Genomic DNA, 21,964 nt, shown 5'->3' with positions numbered 1-21,964 from the left:
ACAACTATTAATAATACTTCAAAAAAGTAGAGGTTGATAAAGAGAAGACCTAAATGAGAATCTAAGCCGTTGATGTCCGCTGGTGTCCCACAGGATTCTTACTTCCCACATGATTTGTCTGCGCACTTCATGCTAGCGGGCCCATCAATGTCCTCGAAAAATCACGTATAATAAAATAATGAGTAAATTATAAATTTGTTAATTTTTAATATTTTATTTCGTGAATAATTGTTGCCTATATTATAATCAATTTAAAATAATTATGTTTTTAAATATTATTTATTAACAAAATATTCTCATAATTTAAATTTTATATTTATATGACTGTTTAATTTAAAATTAAATAATATATTATTAATAATTATATAATTAAAATATATGATTATTTATTTATTTAAATATAAAACACAAAAAAATAATTAGAAAATAACATATTTTCCAAATTGTTGAAAATAGTTGTTAGGCAAACATATTATAATTTTCTAAATTTTTTATATTGCAAAGATTATTTTACAAAAAATTATTTATGCAAATATTTTTAATAAAAAAATTATAAAAACCTGTTAATACAATTTTTCAATAAATACTTACACAATTATCTTTATGCTATTTAATATAATTACACAATTAAATATAAAATTCAAGTGACAGGCTATTTTATTAACAAAATAAAATTTAAGAAATAAAATTATTTTAAATAAATAGTAATTTAAATGAAAAAATCATTCGACAATAATATAAAATTTCATAAATTAAATTAATAATAATTAAATGGCTAAACGAAACATCATCTTAGCATTAATAATAATTTGTGATTATCGAAGGCGATCAAAGAAATATAATGTTGACCTTCTAACAAGCTTCAGATTAGCTTAGATTATAAATAAATTAAATAGAAATCATATTTTGACTTTTATTTTTTGTGCACATCTCCAACTCCATTATTATTCATAAAATGACAGATCAAATCATGTGCCAATTCTCTATATATTATAATTTTCTCATTCATCAGTTCTAAAACTTTCCATATTGAGTAAATATAATTTTTTTTAATGTCGATTAAGTCATCTAAACATTGGGTTTATATTTAGAACAAAAAGGAAAAATTAAGAAATGACACAAAAATTTATACACATCTATGCCCCCCAATGGCAAAATATGGCAGGGAATCGCTCAACACGTGGCACCAATCCCTTGGTCTTTTTTAAAAGTAATTAAACGCCGATGATTTAGGCTTCGAGTGATAAAACGTTGCCGTTCTTTGCCTTCGTAAACCGGGAATCTCAGGGGGTCTCACCGTCCTTATAAGGGCGAAATTAAGCCCTTTAAAAAATGGGTGGGTTTTTACGTCGGCAGATCCCCGCTTCGACCCGAGTCTAGTGTTCGGATCTCTATTCAACAGCCCCGATATCAGGTCTCGCGCGTGGAGACCAAGCGATGAGCATGGGGAATGCGTTGGAAAACTCAAGGGCTTTTCCAAGATGTTGCGCAGTGTCATCTCATTTGATGCAGCTGCAAATGGCGTGCGTCCATATATGAGTTCGTAGATAAAAATCCCCAGGGCCCACCAGTCAACTCCGTTCCCATGGGAGCCACCAGAGGCGACCTCCGGGGCCACATACTCGTGGGTCCCAACGAACGAGCAAGACCGCGCGGCCACCGGCTCGGCGACAAATAACCGGCGGGGGCTCAAAGTTTGGATTCTCTTGGATGGGAAGAGCCGGTTGAGGAGGCATGACAAGGTCTTGCTAGGGTGTGATCGGGTGTAGGGTAAGGCAGATGGAGAAGTAGAATCCGGAGAGAAGGATGGAGATTCAACTGCTGGGACTGCATCTGAGCATAATGAGAGGTCAAAATCCGAGAGCATGATGTGACCATCGGATCTGACTAAAACGTTTTCAGGCTTTAGGTCTCTGTAGATGATTCCTAGCATGTGAAGGTATTCTAAAGCTACAAGAACCTCCGCTGCATAAAACCTGAGAGCAAAATAACAACATTAACAAGATTGTTTGTTACTATACTTTCTTGCAAGCCAAATGCTAAAAAGAAAATATATTTAGGTGAAAGAAAAGATAAAGTCTGCAATAAGCTTCTGATTTCTTCCATGCAAAGGAAAAAGAGCAAAGCTTGATCTGGTAAATTTTATCAGCATAGTAGCTATAATGGAACGATTCGATTATGCCATTAATGGGAAATTTTCAGATAATGGAAATTTGCGGCTAAGTCAGAGAGATAATCCTGGGAAATCTTTGGTATAGAGGAAAAAAAGGGAAACCAGAAAGCGATTTCTGTGAAGCCTAACTAATCAGAGGATTAGAGATAAGTAAATGTGAGTTTTCTTTTTTTTTTTTTTTCCATTAATGAAGATGACTTGTGCAGAGCTGAAGGAGCCAAGGACAAAAACGTATGAGTGGATATGTAATGCAAGAAAACAAAAACAACGCAGACTAAGCCATGCAAAAAGATCGATCAGTGCAGTCGAATGGATAACAAAAACACACAAGTTTTTCTTTTCATCGTTGTTTTGTAGTGAAATGGTTTAGAACTTCAAGAAAATTTGCAGCTTTTATCAATTCCCATTTTAGCTTCTGCGTATAGCTTCCTTTTTAATACTTAAAAAGATGCGTAAAAAAATACCTTGCAGTGCTGAGAGAGAAGCGTTTGTGAGGCTGCTTATGTCTCAAAGAATGCAAGTCACCACCGGAACAGTACTCCATTACAATGCAAGAGAAATGCGACACCTCAAACTCTGCGTACAAAGTGGGTAAAAATGGATGATCTAGCATTTTCAAGATCTTCTTCTCCATCTCCGCCCTATGCATTTTCTTTTTCACCGCCAACGCCTCCTGGTCCACCACCTTCATCGCATAAAAGCATGACCGATCCTCCTCCTCTTCCTCCTCATCGTCATCATCATCGTTTTCCTTGCCACAATTCTTGTTACGCTCTCTTGTAAGATGGCAGAGGTAGACAGTACCGATATCGCCGGAGCCGATGCGGCGGGTTAGGCGGAAGTCACGGAAGGTAAGACCGGACTTGCGGCGGAAAGTAGCGGAGCGGATGGCGGAGTAGGCCAAGTCAGAGGAGCGGTGGGGCTTGAGGGAGAGGTTTTCGGGAGAGGATCTTGAAGTGAGAAGATCAAAAGAAAGGCGGCTATAGCTACTACAACTCTCGCTGCTCATTGAACTGTTAGTAGAATTAGTAGTCCTGAAAATGAGATCACCGTCAGAGGAGGCGCAGTGACCGCACTCTAACATTTTAAAAATAAAAATTCCAGTTGTGTGGCCCTCCTTTTTCTCTCCCACTCTTGTTGGCAAGAGCCAAAAATATATCGAGTGGAGAGAGAGAGAACAAGAACAACGAACTAAAAGTGTCAAAAAGGCAAGAAAGAAGTGGAATCTGACAAAATTCTTGATCGTTACTGTTTCTATGGTTGGAGTCAATAAACTTGATCAGCTCCTGTGATCGAATCAGATACTCCAACGAAAAAAAGAAAAAGAAAAACCAAAACTGCAAGCTGAAACACCCAGAAGAAGAAGCAGCAGCATCAATGGCGACGGAAGAAGGAGAGCCAAATAAAGGAGACGGGCTTTGAATATAGCAGGCTTTTTTAGGGTTTCTGAGGAAGATAGAGGCCGTACTTAAGCTATAGCTAGAGAGAGAGAGAGAGATTGATCTGCTATCTTTCTCTCTTTTTTTTTTTCGGTTTGGTTGGATAGAGAGAGTGGAAAGCGGGAGGAAGTCGCTGAGCACATTTATGGTGAGAGCGCCGAGCACGTACGGAAGGTAATTAGAGCGAGCGCGGTTAACGATACTTTAACCACAGTTAACAGTGGCAGGCACATGAGGTGGAAATGGAAAATGGAGCAGCTTTTTATTTTTGTTGGCGTTGGATGACGTAGACGAGAGGCACGTGCGAAGAGGTCGTTTGGTCATTAGTCACGTGGCATGGGGTTGCTCATTTTTCCGGTCTTTTTTTTTTTTAGACATTTTTACAGTCTTGCAATTCTACACCTAGACTACGTCGACGGATGTCGATAATGCCCTTTCTTTTTTTTTTTTTAAATGATAATGCCTTTTGTTTTTTAATATATTAAAATTACAAATAAATTTTTATAAAAATTAATTTAATTTACCAAAACTCATTTGCTTATATTATTAATAATTATAATTTCGAATTTAATAAAATGTATATCTTAAAATATTTTTATTGATAAAGAATTATTCATGTTTATATTAATATTTTTATATTGATAAAAATATTTTTATATTCAAATCATTATATTTTATAAAGAGTAATTAAATATTTAAATAATATTTTATATTTAGATACTTATATTTTATTATAAATTATAATAATTAAAATATATAGTTATTTTCGATCAAGAGATTACTTTCTTAATAAAATAAAATTTAAAAGACTTAATTTTTTAAATTAATAATAATATGATTCATTTATATTTTATTAACGGATTTAAATCTCAATATTAAATTAATTATCTTAAAATATATATATAGAACCTGACTTATATTTTTTAACTATCTCAAACTGTGTCAAAGTTTGAATATATTTAATTTAATGTAATTTTTTAATTTAATTAACTTCAGTTAATACTTAAATCTCAAACCACACAATTTTAAAACAACTCAATAACAAAGTTAAAGTCTTTAATTAATTTTTAAATTTTAATAAACTTAAAATTATCTAGTTAAATATTAAAAAATAGTTTTTTATTTTTTATTTTTCATTTTTTAAAAAATTTTCATTTTATTTTTTATAAAAAAAATATATAGAAAACGTTTTCATTGTAAATAATATAAAACGATTTTTTAATTCAAATAGAAAAAATAGTAAGATCTTTTACATTTTAAAAAAAATAAATCATTACAAAATATATTTAAAAAATTTGTAAAAAATTATTTTATTTACAAATTTTTTAATATATGTTATTCATTTACTTTATAATAGTATGATTGTTTTTTTATCATTATACATAATTATTTTTTAAATAATTATTTAATTTTTAATATATATTTTTATTATAAAATGTGGTTGAAAAACAGTTCAAAACAAAACTCTTGTTATAAATAAAACAGTAAAAAATAATTTAAAATTATTTTTTAAATTTAAAACAGTTTAAAAACAAAACTCTTGTTATAAATAAAACAGTAAAAAATAATTTAAAATTATTTTTTAAATTTTAAAAAATGACACATATGAATAAAAAACTTTATTTCTAATTTTCTTAAAAAACCTTTTTAGAAAACTATATAACCTAATTTTTCTGCAAATAAATAAACTCTAGAATTTTATATGATTTTTAGGCTAAATTATATCAAAATGTAGAAAATTCTAAAAAAAAAAATTATTACCATAAGAATTGAAACAAACTTGTGTTTACTAATTTTATTTAATCATGATTCCTTAAAACTAACGTAACTTAAAAACATAACTAAATTTAAAAAATAATAATAACTTGATCAAATTATTTTTTAAATTAAATAATTTAGAAAATAAAATAATATTTTAATAAAATCAAATCGAAACAGAATTAAATCCAAAATCACCTTGAATCAAAATCTCTACAAATCGGAGACTTTTAGTCCAAAATCGACCAGTAACCAAGCCTATTCAAATTTATCCAATTTCAACAGTAAACAGATAAATAAGTGGATAGTATAATTCAAATGGGTATGCGAATGATATGATATATGCACTATCCAACCCATATGATCCAATTCAAAATTGGGAGATTGAGAAAGAGGGGAAAATAGCTTAAAAGCGAGTAATTGAGGAATGATACAGATATACATGTCGGTTTGGAAGTGAGCGTGTGAAACAGTGAAGTGAGGCGAAGTATTGGAAACAATAACTCGTTTCACAGATGAATTATATGGAAGATGACAAGGAAACGTAGCTGATCTGATTGACATATATAAGCTTGGGTACGTAGGGGTAGGTCTGCAACCTCATCCATGTAGGGTATACACTAACCCTTAACAATAACATAATAGAGCCTGAAATTATTGCCTCCTCATTGTCCTTGTTACTTCCATTCCATATCAATCATATAAGGTACCTCTCTGTATCTAGCTAACTAATTTGGTGGACACCTCACCTGCTGATCCATTCAAGTTGATTCAAGTAATGGGAGTTTAAATTTTGTTGATAGTCGAGTTTAAGACATCACAGTATTTAAGATGACTCGAATCACCGTTTACCTTCCTTTATAGTCCCTCACAAACATGGTCACCATTCACCGACACAAACCAAACTAGGAGAGGCATTGTTCCACCAAAGCCAGAGACAATAGAAATAGGCAAATGCCAAATGAGGTTTTAAGAGGCAATTAGGCAAAGCTTCAAACGTGTATACATGTGGTTGAGGTCTACTAATTAATTAATAATAATGATAGACCCAAAAACAAACATTTTGCTGGCTAGCTAGAACGTTCCTCTACCACTCTTGTAGCTGCATATCACTGCCTCTTTCCCAAATCCAAGTACACACCATCACACCCATGATGCACAAAATGGGTCTATAAGTGGCAAGTCATAATCATGAGTTGATAATATAAATTTGGATTTTTGAATTTTATTTACCCTAAAAATTTTCATGCAAGCTATTTAAACGTACGTGTGATAGTAATCATGCAAGCAAGTTGAAGGTTAAAATTGGGTCTGCCTATTTTTATGAACAAGTTCAAACATCACTTTCAATTAATTGAAGAAAGCAACACGGCTACAACAAAAGGGAGACATAAAATAGCTTAGATATTAAAATCCACATGGCCAAAAAATAAAAACAGAGCATCCATGGCATGTAAACAAGATTGGGGCTCAACAGCTGGGGCTTGATGGAGAACTAGGTCCCATTTCATGTTCATTTTCACTTGTTTTAATTTGGGAAAGTAAATTGAGAGACAGAGAGGGAGAGGCGAAGGGACCCATGATAGTTTTAGATGGAATAGATTGCCTAGGGAAAGGCCAACAAAAAGTGCACCTAGTTGCGGTAGTGTGTCTATAGCATTAGAGCCTCACGACACTTCTGCTAAATGGGAAGCCAAAGACCCACATTTTAAAGAGGGTTGTGATTCATTGGTGATCGTTGAATGAATGTCAAATTTAAATTACCCACAAATCAAAACACTTACTATTTGCTCACATGAACCACCACAAGATATGCTGTGGAGGTGTGGTTGCATCACTCATGTTCTTGACAGCTAGTTACACGATCTTTGGAATCTAATCATGAACTTGGGCTGGCTGCCTTAACTCCTATCTCTTCCAATATCTAATTCCCTTCTATCCTTTTTTTGCGTGCTACTAACCAAAATAAATTATTTGATCGTGTTAAATGCAAAGTATCAAATGCTTTAATATAAAAGTATGATAAGTTAGGCATCATTTGTTTCATGAAAAGTATTTTTTTCATTTTCTATCGTATAAAGTATTTAAAAAAATTGTTAATAAAAAATATTTTACTGATCAAATAAAAAGTTAAGTGATTTTTAAAGAAAATAACTTCATATTTTCAATAGAAAAAATTATTTTTAATTTCTAAATTTCGATAATTTTATTAAAATGTGAAAGCACTTATATATACATGATGTAAATACATATTATTAATTTAATACTATAACTAAATAGTAAAAAATATTTTCATAAAGAATTAAAAATATTTTTCATGAAAAATATTTTTTATATACAAGTTATTTTTCGTGAAACAAATATAGTCTAAGTAGAAAAAAGAAAAGACTTAAAGTAATGTAAAAGAAAGTGATATAAAAAAAATAAAATTTACAAAATTTTAATATTAATGTGGATTTAATGTCTAACAGAATTGAATGACGAAAGACGATGTATAATTTGGAATTAAAATTTAGATATTATTGTAACCAAAATAATTATTTATTTTTAACATATATAAATAATATTAATATGGTCATTATTTATTTTAATGAGTAAATTTAAGATTGTATTTTTAATATTGTCCTTTGAAGTGAGACAAATCATGCAGTGAATTTTGATGCAATGAAATTGATGTGGTCCAACAACAGCAAGAGGGAAATTAATAGGTATACCTCGTACGCTTTTGTACGTTATTTTTTTAACTCTTGTCATTTTGGAAATATTAAGGAGTGTTGATTTTTTTTTTTAATTTTATCTTATTTTTATTAAATAATTATTTGTATAATTCATTTTAGCACTTTCATATAAAAGGTAAGATAAAAAATAATTTAGTCATTAAAATATATTTTATTATAATTTAAATAATTTAATTATTTCTCGAATTATCATGCAAAAATCTCAAATGACAAATGAAAGTGAACGTAGATAATATTAAATAAAAAATTTTTATGTCTAACTCAAAATATCAAAATATGATATATATGGTAAATTTAATATATAAAATAAATGAAACTCGTATATTTATATTTTAAATTTATAATAAATTGAATATAAATAAAATTTTTTTTGTAGTAAATATTTTTTTGGGTGTAATTTTGAATAAAAAAACATTTTTGTAGATTATGTAGATAATTTTGAGCATCTTTAATTTTTGGACTATTATCAAATAAAGTACAGAATAATTTTTTAGATTTTTGAAGTTAATTAGCATATTTAGTTTTTAAGTTTGATTTTAAATTTTTAAAATGATATTTTTAACATTTTTCTTATGTAAATGAAAATATTATAACTAAATAAGATAATTTTTTTTTGTTGATTTAAATCGGATAATATTAAAATTTTATTAGAATATAACAAACGTGAATTGAGATTTGAATAAAGGTCTGTTAATTTTTTTATAAATGAAATTATTTTATGGATTAATCACTGAGTAGTTGGTTTAATAATTATTAGCTATTCAAATATGACATTATTTAATTAAAACTGAATTTTCTTTTTTATTTGTAATTTTATTAAATTTAAATTTTTTAATAATATTAATTCAAATTATATTAAAATCCAAAGTGCAACTACTTTAAACCAAATCAAAATTGGTTCAAAATCGTAATTAAACCGAAATTAATTTGAATCATTTGAATCCGACCAATTCCAATTCAAACCTTCAAGTCTCAAGGAACTGGCCTTGGCCAGGTCCTAGATCACATGATGATTACATGGATTGTTGGGTCAACAATTAGAATTTCATTTCCTGCATTAATACAGATAACTTTTAAAAATAAAATCATTCTGAATTTAAAATTATAAACAAAATTCTGTAATATAAAATATTTTATAAATAAAATAAAATAAAAATTGGGGCCTATATTTATTTTTTAGAAGAATTGATGTTCAAGAAATCCCAATCATAAAATTTTTGGTGATTAAACAAGTGATTTGAAGCTTCTAATCTCACTTAGCAGATATTGTGGGCCAAATTTTCCTCTACTTCTCTTGCACTTTATCTCTCCTTCCCCTCTCCATCTTATTTGCTTTTCTCTTATCTCTCCTTTTCTCTAACTCTGCCTATTTATGTTGCATCCTTAGATGATGATGATGATATATTTTTTTGTTGTCTTGTGCTTCAAGCGATCACCCTACTATTCACCATAAGAGGCGCAAATGCATTGTTAGAGATTTTTTTAAAACAATATAGAAAGAAAAAATTATTGTAGTTATATTTCCAATGTTATAATTAATAATTGTATAAAAATATTAATTTTAATTTAATAAATATATTAATTGATCCAATTAAAATGTGAAAAAATAGAAAAAAATTCAAAAATTTCTAAAATAAGATAAATAGTAATGCCAAATAAAGAGAACATCACATTCTCATTGCTTTAATTTATATATATATATATATATAATTTAAAAGATTATTTTTTGTTTATCTAATTAAATTAAAAAATTAATGGCTTATATTTTTAAAATTTCTTTTTAAATAATTTTAGTTTTAATAATATTCTGCCAATATTCCCGGTGTTGTGAAAGGCCGACAATAGGACAAAATTTTGCTACACTTCAAACAGACTACTCACAATCTTCTCTTCTATATATGCTATTAATTAAACATAATGTTTATTCATTGCTTCAAAATCAGGACGTCAACTTCATATAATATTACTTAATTTTATTATAATAAGCACATTTGCATTTATTTTTATTAATTGTGATTAGCATAGTTTTTTTATACTTATCAATTAAAATAATCTATTAGGTAATATTTGAATTGATATTAAAAAGGAAATGAAGTACTTTTATTATGATTTAATTATAAAAATAAATTTTTGGTTCTCATGCAATAATATGAATATGATAAATTTTGACATGATTTTTTGATTTAATTTAAATTTTTTCTGTTTAAAATGTCTCGTAATTTATTTTAATATGAACAAAATTTAAAATGACTCGAATGCAAATAATTCACAAAATTAACTATTAATCTAATGACTTTACCTAAATCGATATGTTTAAATGGATTAATTAACTCAAATTTTGTCTTAATTTTTTAAATAATGATCATCAACTCAAAAAATAATTCAAATTTATTTAATTTAATCCACTGATCACAGGATATATTCTTTACTAATTATACTTTCTTAAGGCTAACATATATAATACAATATTAAGATGCTAAAACCAAGACGAAGTTCTTACATAATTGCTGTGTGTATCAGCAAATGTGTTTGTTTATATACAATTCAGCGAGGAATCTGAAAAATTTTATTTATTGGTACTGTAAAATGTGTTCTCCTCATGTTTCCAAAACCCTTCACATTGCTTTCTGCTGTGCTTAATTTAAAGTTAGATAAATAATTAGTGATTACACTAATTAACTACTTAGATTTTGTCTCACTTTAATTTATATTTATATATATATGGATCGATTTTCGTTAATTATTATTTTATCTCATGATTACGTAAGGAGATATGTAATGATTTGCCTACTGTAGTCAAATTATTCAATATTATTACCAGAAAGTTCTAGAAAAAACTAGCTCTGGACATGTTCTAATTTAAAATTAAATTAAAATCAATTACATTTAAATTGAATTATATCAAAGTCAATTTGTCTGATTTAATTATAACAATTTGATGATGTTTAAATTTTTAAAATATCAACTATATATGATAATTAAATATATAATATTAAATAACAAAAATTGTTACCCTTATTTATCATTTTTATAACTTTAAAATTAAATAATAAAATTATTAAATTGTATGTAATAATTTGATGATTGTTGAAAATTAAATCATCATTTATATATGATAATTATATAGGTAGCATTAAGATCAGTTGGAGACCATAATTCTATAGATTAAATATGATAATAATTTGATGATTGATATATAAAAGAAATTAAATTATCTGTCAACTATATATTGTCTATTTGACATTGAGTTTGGAGGACCAAAATTATTTTTAAGAAAAAAACTCATTTCAATTGTTATTAAAAACAAATAATTTGTAAAAAGTCGTTTTATTATTTTAGTATTTTTATAACTATAACTTATCAAATTAAATGTTAATCTTTTTTAATATTATATAACTAATATATTTATAAAAATATTTTTTTCAATAATAGTTTTAATAACAATACCAAACAAACACGTAATAGCTTGCACGGGACTAGAATTAACTTCATAAGTGTTACCTAACTATTTGCCATAAATATAAATTGATTTCAAAAGAAGAGAAAATAAGACTAACACGATCTTATATCGTATGAAATTTTATCTGACTCAAAAAGTATTGAAAATTATTAGCGTGACTTAGTTATTGAGTTAAAGGTTACTTTCATCAAAATAGTTTAAGCTAATTGTGTTTGACTCCCCTTGCTTATATTTTCTTTTAACATTTTGTAGTTTTTCAATAAAATCTAAAGTTTTAATTTCTTGTTACCATAAAATATGAAGGAAAATATTTTTTATTTTTCTATTCTTTATTTTTTTCTCTTTTTGTTTGGGAATAGGAGAAAAATAGTAAGAAGAAATAAAATAAAATTTATTTTCTCATATTTGAGGATAGAGAGAAAAATAAATAGTACTTTTTTTAAATTATTATTTTACTCTCAAATTTTATAAAAGTTAAAATAAAAAAATAAAGATATAAATATAATTTCATCAATTGAAACATAATTTATTTTCCCTTTAATTACTTTATTTTCCCTTTATTCCCAAAATAAAAAAATGGCGATTCCAATATATTTTTTGTCATTTATTTTCTTTCTTCCCTTCTCAACATATCCAAACAGGGTAGTACATGTATTCTCTTTCCCAATAATGGGTTTTGCCTTTTTAAAATTAAAAAAAAATAATTTTTTTTATTTATAAAATAACACTATTTTTTAATATTATTGGTGTATACAATAATTCTCTATTTGTGAATGAAAAGGAAAAAGATTTTCTTTCTTTGTTTAATTTAATTTATCTTTTTCTTTGGTATCTTCAATTAAAAATATATCATTAAATTAATTTATGTACATCAAAATTAAATTTTATTTTCAAAATAATTTAAAATTATACTCTCCTTCGTCAACATAATGTATTTTAAAGTTGTCTTCAATGAAATTAAACATTAACAAATGAAAGAAAATGGCATTTATCCATATTATCCTTAACACTAGGGGTGTGCAAACAGTCGGTTCGGTTTCAAACTAAACCGAACCGATAAAATTGAAAATCGAAAATAAAAATTTTAAAAACCAAACCAAATTGATTAATAAGATAAAATCGAATCGAGTCAAACCGATAAATATCGATTTAGTTCGGTTATAAACCGATCAAATTGAAATTTATAAAATTTTATATTTTTAACATTAAATATAAATAATAAAAAATAAAAACAAAAAAAATTAGAAATCAAAACTAAAAAATCTTAAGGTTCCATTTGGTTCGATTCAATTTAGTTCAATTTTCTTTGCTTTCCTATATATATTAATAATTTCGGTTCGGTTCAATTTTTTTTTTATTTTTTATGAAAATAACCGAACCAAAACGATTAACAGAAATTATCAAAATTATAAACCAAACCGAACCGATTAAATTTTAAAACCAAACTAATTAAACTGAATTGAATCGATTCGGTTCAATTTTTCGGTTTAAACCCAAAACTGCTCTCCCTTACTTAACACTATCTAATATCAATTTTTATTGCAACTGATATTATTTAATTTTGATTTTGATTTTTTATTTTATATTCTAAATAAAATATAAGATATATTTAAATCATAGATATCCACTTATTTTATTTTTATATACTTTAATTAAACATAAAATTATATATTTAAAAATAATAATTATAATTAAATATAATAGTGTTAAATTTCCATTATTATTTTTCCGGAAAATTACCTTCTTGAGAATCTTTTCCAGGAAAGTGATTATGAATAGAGAAGTGGAATAAAAAAGGAAATGCAGACTAAATTATTATAAAAAAAAAAAAAAGCATAATGCATTACAATAAATTTAGCTTTTAATATTATTTTTTTAATATAATTTTATATATGATATTAAAAGTAGTAAATAACATTAAAATTGAATGTAAATATATAATTTTTATTAATAAATATTTTAAATTTTTAATAATAAATAAAAACATATTGTTAAAGCTTATATTTATTGTGATAACGGGAAACTATGATTTCTCTTGAGCTCGTTCGAGATCAAACCAGCAGCTGAAGAGGCCCATATGAACTCCTAGATGGACCTTGTACAGAAATTTATTCAATTGGTGCACCCCCAATATAAAATGAATTGGGCTCATCTTGATTCATAAAGAGCGCTCGGTAAAGTTCATATAATTTTAATTTTTTTACTGTAAATTTTTGTATATTTTAATTTAAATAATTTAACAAAAAATTATAATACTTGCTTAAGAACTAATTATGATAACCTTTCAAAGTTTCGATGGCATCTGCGGTGAGTAGCTCCTCAATTTTGTTAGTCCTTCTTGTCTAATTATGGGTGTACATTATTTGATTATAATTAAATAATTGAGTTTTATTAATAAAATTTAATTATTTGATAAGGATAAATTTAACTTGATTTAATTTTTAATTATAAAAGTTTTTTATTTTCAATCATCAGTTTAATTATTTTTGTTTGGATAATTAAATTAACCGAATTAATTTAATTTTATTAATTAATATATTGATTATATTTTTATTAATATTGTATTATTTATAATTATTATTTTATGATTTTATAATAATATTTAACTTATTATATATTAAAACATATTTATTAACTTTTTACAAATAAAAAACATTATGAATATATTTTTATTAATATTTAATTAATTAATTAATAATATAAAAAATATATATATTTTTTAAGTAATTCAATTATAACTCGATCAAATATTTTTTATTTTAATTAAATTTATTTTTTTATTTTAATTTAATTTTATTATTTTTTATGATTTTAATTTGATTTGAGTTTATAAATTATTAATTATTTTAATTTTAATTTTAATAATATTAATTTTAATCCGATTTTGAGGCCAACTCTTTTATCACCTCCTTGGGCAGTCACTAATAAATTTTTCACTGATGGCTATCTAAAATCAATTTTATTTATTCATTTATTTTTTTTTCTGATAAATTATTAGATATATATTCGAGATCTGAGTTTATATTATTACACTTGTGTTTGTTGAGAACGAATCTAAAGTTTTCTTTTCAATATTTAAATCTTGCTCTTCCCATTATTACGATTATATTTTTCTTCTCTTAGTGATTTTTTTTTTTTTTACATATATTTCATGAGTATTTTAATACTTAAATTATTTCTAAATATAATATTTTAATTCGCTATATTTGTAATACTTATCGAACTTTTCTTATCAACAAATTACCAGATTAAAAAAAAAATCTTCCACCACCCCCACCTTAAGAACTCATTAGCTTGTGCCTTATGGTTTATGGGATGTGCACTGTACCCTTGAAAAGCCTAAAAAGGTCACCGACTCACCGTTTCATAGCCTGTCAAGGGGCCGAAGCCATTTCCGTGTATCACACTCTTATTAAGGCCCAAAAAGAGCATATTTTCCTTTCAAGAAATTGCTGATTCCTCAGGCCTCTCTCTTCTTTTCGTTATTATTACACTGCTAGTTCTCAGTTTTCACTCACCAACTGAGCTTGAGAGAGAGAGAGAGGGCGGAGTTCTTGTTAAAGAGCTAAGTGAGTGCAAACCTTTTTTTTCTTCTTTTTTTTTTTCTGGGTAGAGGAAAAGAGAGGGAGGCTTTGAAATCTTTTGCACAGAAGGAGAAAGGTTACACCATGAGAAAGAAGATATGGATTTTACTGTGTCTTTTGTTCCTGGAATGCTTTCTGGGTATGTTCTTTATTTTTCTTTTACTTGATGGTGACTTCTTGTTCATGTTTTTTCATTTTTTTTTCTGTTACTTAAGTTTTAAAACAAATATATGTAACGGATGAAGTTTTAGTGTTGTTTAAAACCTTCATCATCAAGACTTGGGTTGATATTTTCATTTCTTTAACAAAATTAAAACCTGCATTTTTAATTATTTCTTGTCATTTTTTTTTATTTATGGTTGCAGAAGCAAACATTCTTTAAGTTTTTTTTCCCCTTAAAAATGGGATTAAATTAATTGCTTGTTTTCCTTTTCCATTAACTAATTTTTCTTGTTTTCAAGATTTTTTTTTCTTTTTCATTGAATAATCTCTCTCTCTCTCTCTCTCTCCTTTGCTCTCATTGGGTGGTAACTGGTGGCCCACGTTAGCTTGAAGATTGTCCTCTTCTCAGGAAATGTTCAGCAGAAATGCTAATGATGGTATTGGTCTTTTTGGCTGCCTCACCATTGGACTTGGGACTGGTCCCTGACTCCCTAATTGTCCAAATTAGTGCTTCAAGCAATAAAATATCCTTCTATATTTCCACCATACAAAAAATCAGTTTTTTTAAAGCTATTTCATTTGTTTCCTCCCTCTTCAATGGCATCAATATAACCAGAGGATTTCTTCTAAACTGAAAAAAAAAAAAAATCCATTTAATTTGGTATCTATTTCTGTTTTGGTTCTAGCTTTATTACTACAATATCTTCAATTTCAAAATAATTAAATAATTTTGAAAATTTGCTTCTCAAATGCATCTCAATTAATGCTTTAAGGCCATATATTTTACAATTTTTTTTAAATATATATTGGAGTTATAATATAAAGTAGTGGAAATTTTGTCTAATATTAGTGTTGGGAGTGGAGGCAATGGTGCAAGAGAAGGCAGAAGCAACAATTCCAGTGACAACATTATCACCTCCAGAAGGCAACACGACATTCCTTGGGGGCACCACATGGTGCGTGGCTCTTGCAGGTGTGTCTCAAATTGATCTGCAGAATGCATTAGACTGGGCCTGTGGGCTAGGCATGGCAGATTGCTCTGCAATCCAGGAGGGTGGATCCTGTTTTGAACCTGACACTCTGCTTTCTCATGCCTCTTACGCTTTCAACAACTATTACCAGCAAAATGGCAATTCTGATGTTGCTTGCAATTTTGGAGGAACTGGCAGCTTAACCAAAACTAACCCTAGTAAGATTTCTCTTTTCCTGTTCTAACAATGAATTTCTTTTCGTCAACCCCTTCAATGTCCTGCCAAATGAAATTCAAACATGGAATTTTTTTTATGAAAATCTCAAGCTTCTAGTTTTATTGTATTAATTCCATTGTCATAACGTTTAGGTTATGGAAAATGCAACTACGCTGCATCTGGATTGGGGTATGTTCTGATCTCTACACTAGTCAATTTTAAGAATGTTAACAGGACAGTCTCGAGACTCTACTCGAACTCCCACTTCACAGTCCTGAAAATTACTTAAGTAATTTTCCGGGTTCTGATTTCATTAGAAAACAAAAGTTGTATATATACATACACAAATTAAATATCCAGTAGCCATTGGATTAAAGATCTCTATTTAATCATATTTTGTTTAATTAATGATGTAATATCATACATTTTTCCTTTATGGGCATTGTGTTTGTGCTCTCAGATTTCTTCACTCGTCAGCACCTCCATTGTCCAAGTGCATACGAAAAATTGTATGGTGGAAGTTTCTTGGGATTTTGCTGCTTTTGTACTTGAGAAGCTGATTAAACGATCAGGACTTGTGGATGAAGCTGGATGATGATGATTATGGTGTTTCCAATTCTTGTCATGGAAATGAAAATGCACAAGAATTAGGGCTTAGTTAATTAAGAGGAAGATCTTCTTTTTCTATATTGGCTGATCTAGATCAATCTTTTTTTTTTTTTTGTTTGGTAATTGGAATCGCTGAATCATACCCATAGCTACCTTAGTTTTGTGGGTTTGGAATATATGGTTTTGCAATCAAATCCTACTTTTTGTCTCCCTAATGCTTTTTTTCAATTATATGTTAGCTATTTTAGCTTTCATGGGATGATCTTATTTTGGTTGGTTGGTTTGACTCAGAGCATGATTTCTTTTTTTTAACAGAAAATGATATTTCATTACTGAAATAAAGATTACAAGGCCAAGCCCGTAAAATAAAAGCTACATCAAATCAACCCAAACTCAAAAGAGACCCAAATTCAAAAGAAACTTGGAGCCCTAAACTAATCAGGTTGACCCATATCACTTTTTCATTAGCAACCTTCTGCCATCTTCAACCACAGCCACCACAGCCTCTTCCACCAGCAATACACCAGTTGCCAATAAAGGAGAAAGCAGCCAAGCGGTTTGGAGAAACTAACATGCAGAAAGACACACTTTCCTACACACACTTGAAGCCCATATGAAGAAAGTGGGAGAGATGCATCAACAACAGAAAATCAAGAACGTGGCCATTGCCGAACGAACCGGGAATGGGTTAGGCAACAGTGACTAAAAATGGTGCCCATCATCTAAGCTACCTGCCAATCTTGCTTCGAAGAGCTTCACCACTTGCATCAAGAGAGTCGACTACAAGATGCATCCTAAAGCAAACACACAAAAGCCCCATCTAGCAGAGAGACACTGAGACTCCAAAAGGAGACTGAAAGAAACTACGATAACAAAAAATAGTTAAAAAAACTTAAAAAACGATGATCTAATGAAAGGGAGGCAGGGGGAGGATCAACGGCCAAATGGCCGGACCTCCCCCTAAACTACATTGCCTTGAGGAACTTTTTAGGGAGCATGATTTCTTACTATTGGCTAATTTTGATTTTTATACGTTGTATGTGTTTTTAAAACTTCTGGGTGAGGAATGGATTAATATAAATATTACAATATTTTATTTTTTATGATAAATTTATTAAATATTTAGAGACACATTGTGATTAATATGTAAGAGTGATTATATGGTAAACCTTACAGTAAATTTTGTATTATTCTTTTTTTTTTTTTTATATCGTGTATGTAATCTACAAGAAGAAATAAGGAAAGAAGATAAAAATAAGTAATAAGAGAAACTAATGTAAAGCCAGAAAGAAGAAGATGATTTACATTCAGCAAGGAAACTAGCGAATAAAATAAAAGAAACTGGGGGTCCACTACACAGTAGGATCTTTTGTACAATTTACACCAAAAAAAAAAAAATCCAACGTCTCCTCTAATAGGGCAGTGTTTTTCTGCATGCATGTCAGGATGGGAAAGCCTTAGTTCGAGCCCTTTTCCTTTTAGGCACGCGTTTTCTTGCTTTCCTTTGCCATGATATGAATGATGCATGGCTTCAAGATATGCCCAAAATTATGTGAGATCATTTCTTATATGATAAATTTATAAAATAATTGTATCCGCCCGGCTCAAGCACTTGAAAATGGCCCATTGTAGAGAAGGCCTCAAGACTAGAAGACCAAAGCCCACCCTATCGCCACTCAAGTCCAGATCAGCACACAATGCTCCATTTCCCTTTTGAATCACAGGATTTCTCAGATACCCAAAACCTTATCCAATTGAGCAAACCCTATGGTAGGGTGCCAAGTCAGCAACAAGTATCAAAGTGTATCCAATTCTAACATTCTAAAGCCACAAGTTGCTCATGTGGCTGTGGTGCAAAATTGCTTACATGTTTTATAATTGCTTTTAGATCCCAAAACAATTTATAAAATTATCAAAGAAAGGAGAAGAATTAGCTGCTCTGATCAATTGGTGGAAATGGCAGCCTCTATGACGACCACTCTCCCACAATTCAATGGGTTAAAACCCCAGTTCTCAGTTGCCCCTGTAAAATCCCTGGTCAGTACTGATCTTTTATATCATAAGAGATGGGAAGATTGTCCTTTGCATGTGACTTCTTTGTTGGCAATATAAAAATAATGTTGATTATTTCATGCAGGCAGTAGCTCAACCCATGAGGAGGAAGGGAAATGGAGCACTGGGTGCCCGCATGGATTTCATTGGTTCTCCCACAAATTTGGTAAAGATTTCATTATCTTCTCACATACGTCGAGTTTAAGATTTGAGAAATTATTCAGTGCAATCGACATATATGTGTTATAAAGTTGGTAAATTCGTGAAATTTTTTAAAAAAGTCATTAGATTAAAAAACCTACTTAATGCTTGAATTGTAATTTAGAGAGACAGAAAATGAAATTCTGATATAGTGAGGTTATTTTGGCAAATGAATTGACAGATAATGGTGACCACAACAAGCCTAATGCTATTTGCTGGGAGATTTGGGTTGGCTCCATCAGCAAATAGGAAGGCAACTGCAGGATTGAAGCTTGAAGCCAGGGATTCTGGGCTGCAAACTGGTGATCCAGCTGGTTTCACTCTTGCTGATACATTGGCTTGTGGATCTGTTGGCCATATTCTGGGTGCTGGGATTGTTCTTGGTCTTAAGAACCTTGGAGCTCTGTAAAAATTTGAAAGAAGGTCCTATGAACAACTTAATTTAATGTTATTCTCTTAATTCAAATCCCATGTTGTACTAATTACCTACTCATGAAAATGCTCATTTCCCATCTCTCTCCATAGTTCATAGGCTAAAAGCATAATTAAAGATACTATGGTAATATATTTCTTCCTACAATATAATTAAACAGAAAAATTACACATTATAAAAAAAAAAAATTATAATCAAACATAATATTTCTAAAAAGCTATTTTCTTATAAGAAAATGACACCTAATAATAATGTTGGATTTTAGTAACCAAACATCCCTAAATAAAAATGTATAAATTATTAAAAAAAAAGTGTTTTTTAATAAGGAAATTGAAATTTTGACTAAAGTTTAATTTATTTGGCATTAGGCTTGAATTTAAAAAATATAGAAACAAAACTGAAACATATTCATTCAATTAATATAAAACAAAATTTATGCTTTATTCTTTTTTCACTTCAATTTGCAAAATTTATTAATAATATTTTAGAAGAGATTCCTCCTTGTATTGAGGCTGCTATTAAGAGTGACATTTGATCACTTTAGCTTTAATGAAACTTATTTTCTTTAAAAAAATATATATTTAGCGCATTAATAATGAGTAAAGTACTTATAAAAATAATCATACTCGAATTAGAACTCAATTAATATATTCAATATACGAAATAATCTCAAATCTAATTAAAATTTATCATTAACTACCTCATTTCATCTCAAATCCGATTATTATTACCTAAAAAAATATAAACTCTTTTAATTTTATATACTATAATTAATAATTTACATGAAAATTATTTTTTATTAATAATTTATATTTAAAAATTTTAAAATTATATAAAATATTTAAATTTTATTTATTTAAAATATAATATATAACTATTTATATGTATTATTATAGAAAAACATATGTTTTATAATTAATTATTTATTTATATAAATAAATTTGGATAACGAATATTACTACTCGTTAAACTTAAACTTGTCACAAACACAATTATATATTACTCAAGTTTATCATATTATGATTAAATTAGGTTACGTATCCGTAAATACTCAATTCTTTACCATCCTTAGCTAAGGGTCGAGTATAAAGAGAAAATTTCTCTCAGCTCTTTGTTTTAGCTGTTTCTCATCTCTCAGGTTTGTCCAGCATCTTCACTTGTCAGCTTCCTTTGTCTTTGGGTGGAGGAGGAAGAATTTGCTTCTCCAGCCTAGTTTTGCGCAATAGCCCTCCCTCGTATGGGTTGGGTGTACGTAGGTATTTTTATTTGGTTTTATTTTTGTAGGCCTACAGGACATAGAGAGGATAACTTTGGAAGGCTTATGTGTTGAATTATTTTGGCTATGCTTGTGTTGAATAAGTCATTGAATGTTGTTGGTATCTCTTTAAGTTTGTAAGTAAGTCATATTTAATGGTTGCCGACTCCGTAGGTCACGTGAGAGTGAGAGGCCGCGAGCTCTACCTAATCTCCTCCGATGATCACCATTAACGGTTCTATTTGTGCAGTTGTTAAGATCTAGCAGCTGGCTTTGTTTTTAGCGATAGTTGGAGCTCACGAAGCTTGCAAACTCTCTTGTTGACATGGCAGCTTTTGCCTCTCATTTAAATATTTATAAGTTTTTTTCAATTTTAATAAAATCTTTAAATTTTATTAATTTAATCTCAAACTTTCACATCAATTTTAATTTTAGCAATTAAATTAATAATTAATTTAATTGATAAAAATAATTTAAATATTTATTAATATTAATCAATCATTTTAATTTTTTTATTATTTTAATAAATACATTAAAAAAATAATTAAAAATATTATTTTACTTAATCAAATATTTATTGATTTGGAAGTTATAATTAAATTTATGCTACTTATATTATTAATTAGTATTTTATATTTAAACATTTGAAATTATTTTATTTGTTTGGTTTAAATTCAAAATAAAATAATGATAAAAGTGTAAATTAAAAATATAATAAAAAGGGAGAGAAAAACTACATTTAAGATAATTATATTAGATATATTACTTAATTATTATATTTTTATTAATAGAACGTTTATTAAAATTAATAAAAATATTAAAATTATTAAATAAATTAATAAAATTAAATAAATTAGATATGATTGACCATATATAAATAAAAAAATATAAATAATTTGTTAATTAATGAATT

At 28.1% G+C, this 21,964-nt stretch overlaps 3 protein-coding genes across 4 annotated transcripts; 2 read left to right on the top strand and 1 right to left on the bottom strand.

Annotated features, from left to right (window-relative positions):
* Nucleotides 1-1,029: 1,029 nt before the first annotated feature.
* Nucleotides 1,030-3,697, bottom strand: LOC110641363 (protein kinase PINOID). The gene is made up of 2 exons (XM_021793056.2): nucleotides 2,638-3,697; nucleotides 1,030-1,976 (listed from the first exon to the last, which is right to left on the bottom strand). The coding sequence occupies exons 1-2, from the start codon at nucleotides 3,255-3,257 to the stop codon at nucleotides 1,205-1,207; spliced, it is 1,392 nt and encodes a 463-aa protein (XP_021648748.2). The 5' UTR covers nucleotides 3,258-3,697; the 3' UTR covers nucleotides 1,030-1,204.
* Nucleotides 3,698-14,846: 11,149 nt separating this feature from the next.
* On the top strand, nucleotides 14,847-17,408 carry LOC110638304 (glucan endo-1,3-beta-glucosidase 13). Of its 2 annotated transcripts, XM_021788819.2 has the most exons (4): nucleotides 14,852-15,291; nucleotides 16,165-16,503; nucleotides 16,654-16,690; nucleotides 16,962-17,408. In XM_021788819.2, the coding sequence occupies exons 1-4, from the start codon at nucleotides 15,237-15,239 to the stop codon at nucleotides 17,059-17,061; spliced, it is 531 nt and encodes a 176-aa protein (XP_021644511.2). In that variant the 5' UTR covers nucleotides 14,852-15,236; the 3' UTR covers nucleotides 17,062-17,408. The 2 variants fall into 2 exon arrangements, with proteins under 2 accessions (XP_057988218.1, XP_021644511.2); XM_058132235.1 differs by lacking the exon at nucleotides 16,654-16,690 and having other exon boundaries at nucleotides 14,847-15,291.
* Nucleotides 17,409-18,917: 1,509 nt separating this feature from the next.
* LOC110637857 (photosystem I reaction center subunit psaK, chloroplastic) lies at nucleotides 18,918-19,877 on the top strand. Its single transcript, XM_021788218.2, has 3 exons — nucleotides 18,918-19,147; nucleotides 19,248-19,328; nucleotides 19,545-19,877. Exons 1-3 carry the CDS (start codon nucleotides 19,067-19,069, stop codon nucleotides 19,770-19,772), a joined length of 390 nt encoding a protein of 129 aa, XP_021643910.2. The 5' UTR covers nucleotides 18,918-19,066; the 3' UTR covers nucleotides 19,773-19,877.
* The last annotated feature ends 2,087 nt before the right edge of the window (nucleotides 19,878-21,964 follow it).

The sequence above is a fragment of the Hevea brasiliensis genome, chromosome 13 (genome assembly GCF_030052815.1).
Source record: "Hevea brasiliensis isolate MT/VB/25A 57/8 chromosome 13, ASM3005281v1, whole genome shotgun sequence".
Lineage (NCBI taxonomy): Eukaryota > Viridiplantae > Streptophyta > Magnoliopsida > Malpighiales > Euphorbiaceae > Hevea > Hevea brasiliensis.
The sequence above is the reverse complement of the archived record's forward strand: the minus strand, read 5'-3'. Positions and strand labels throughout refer to the sequence as shown.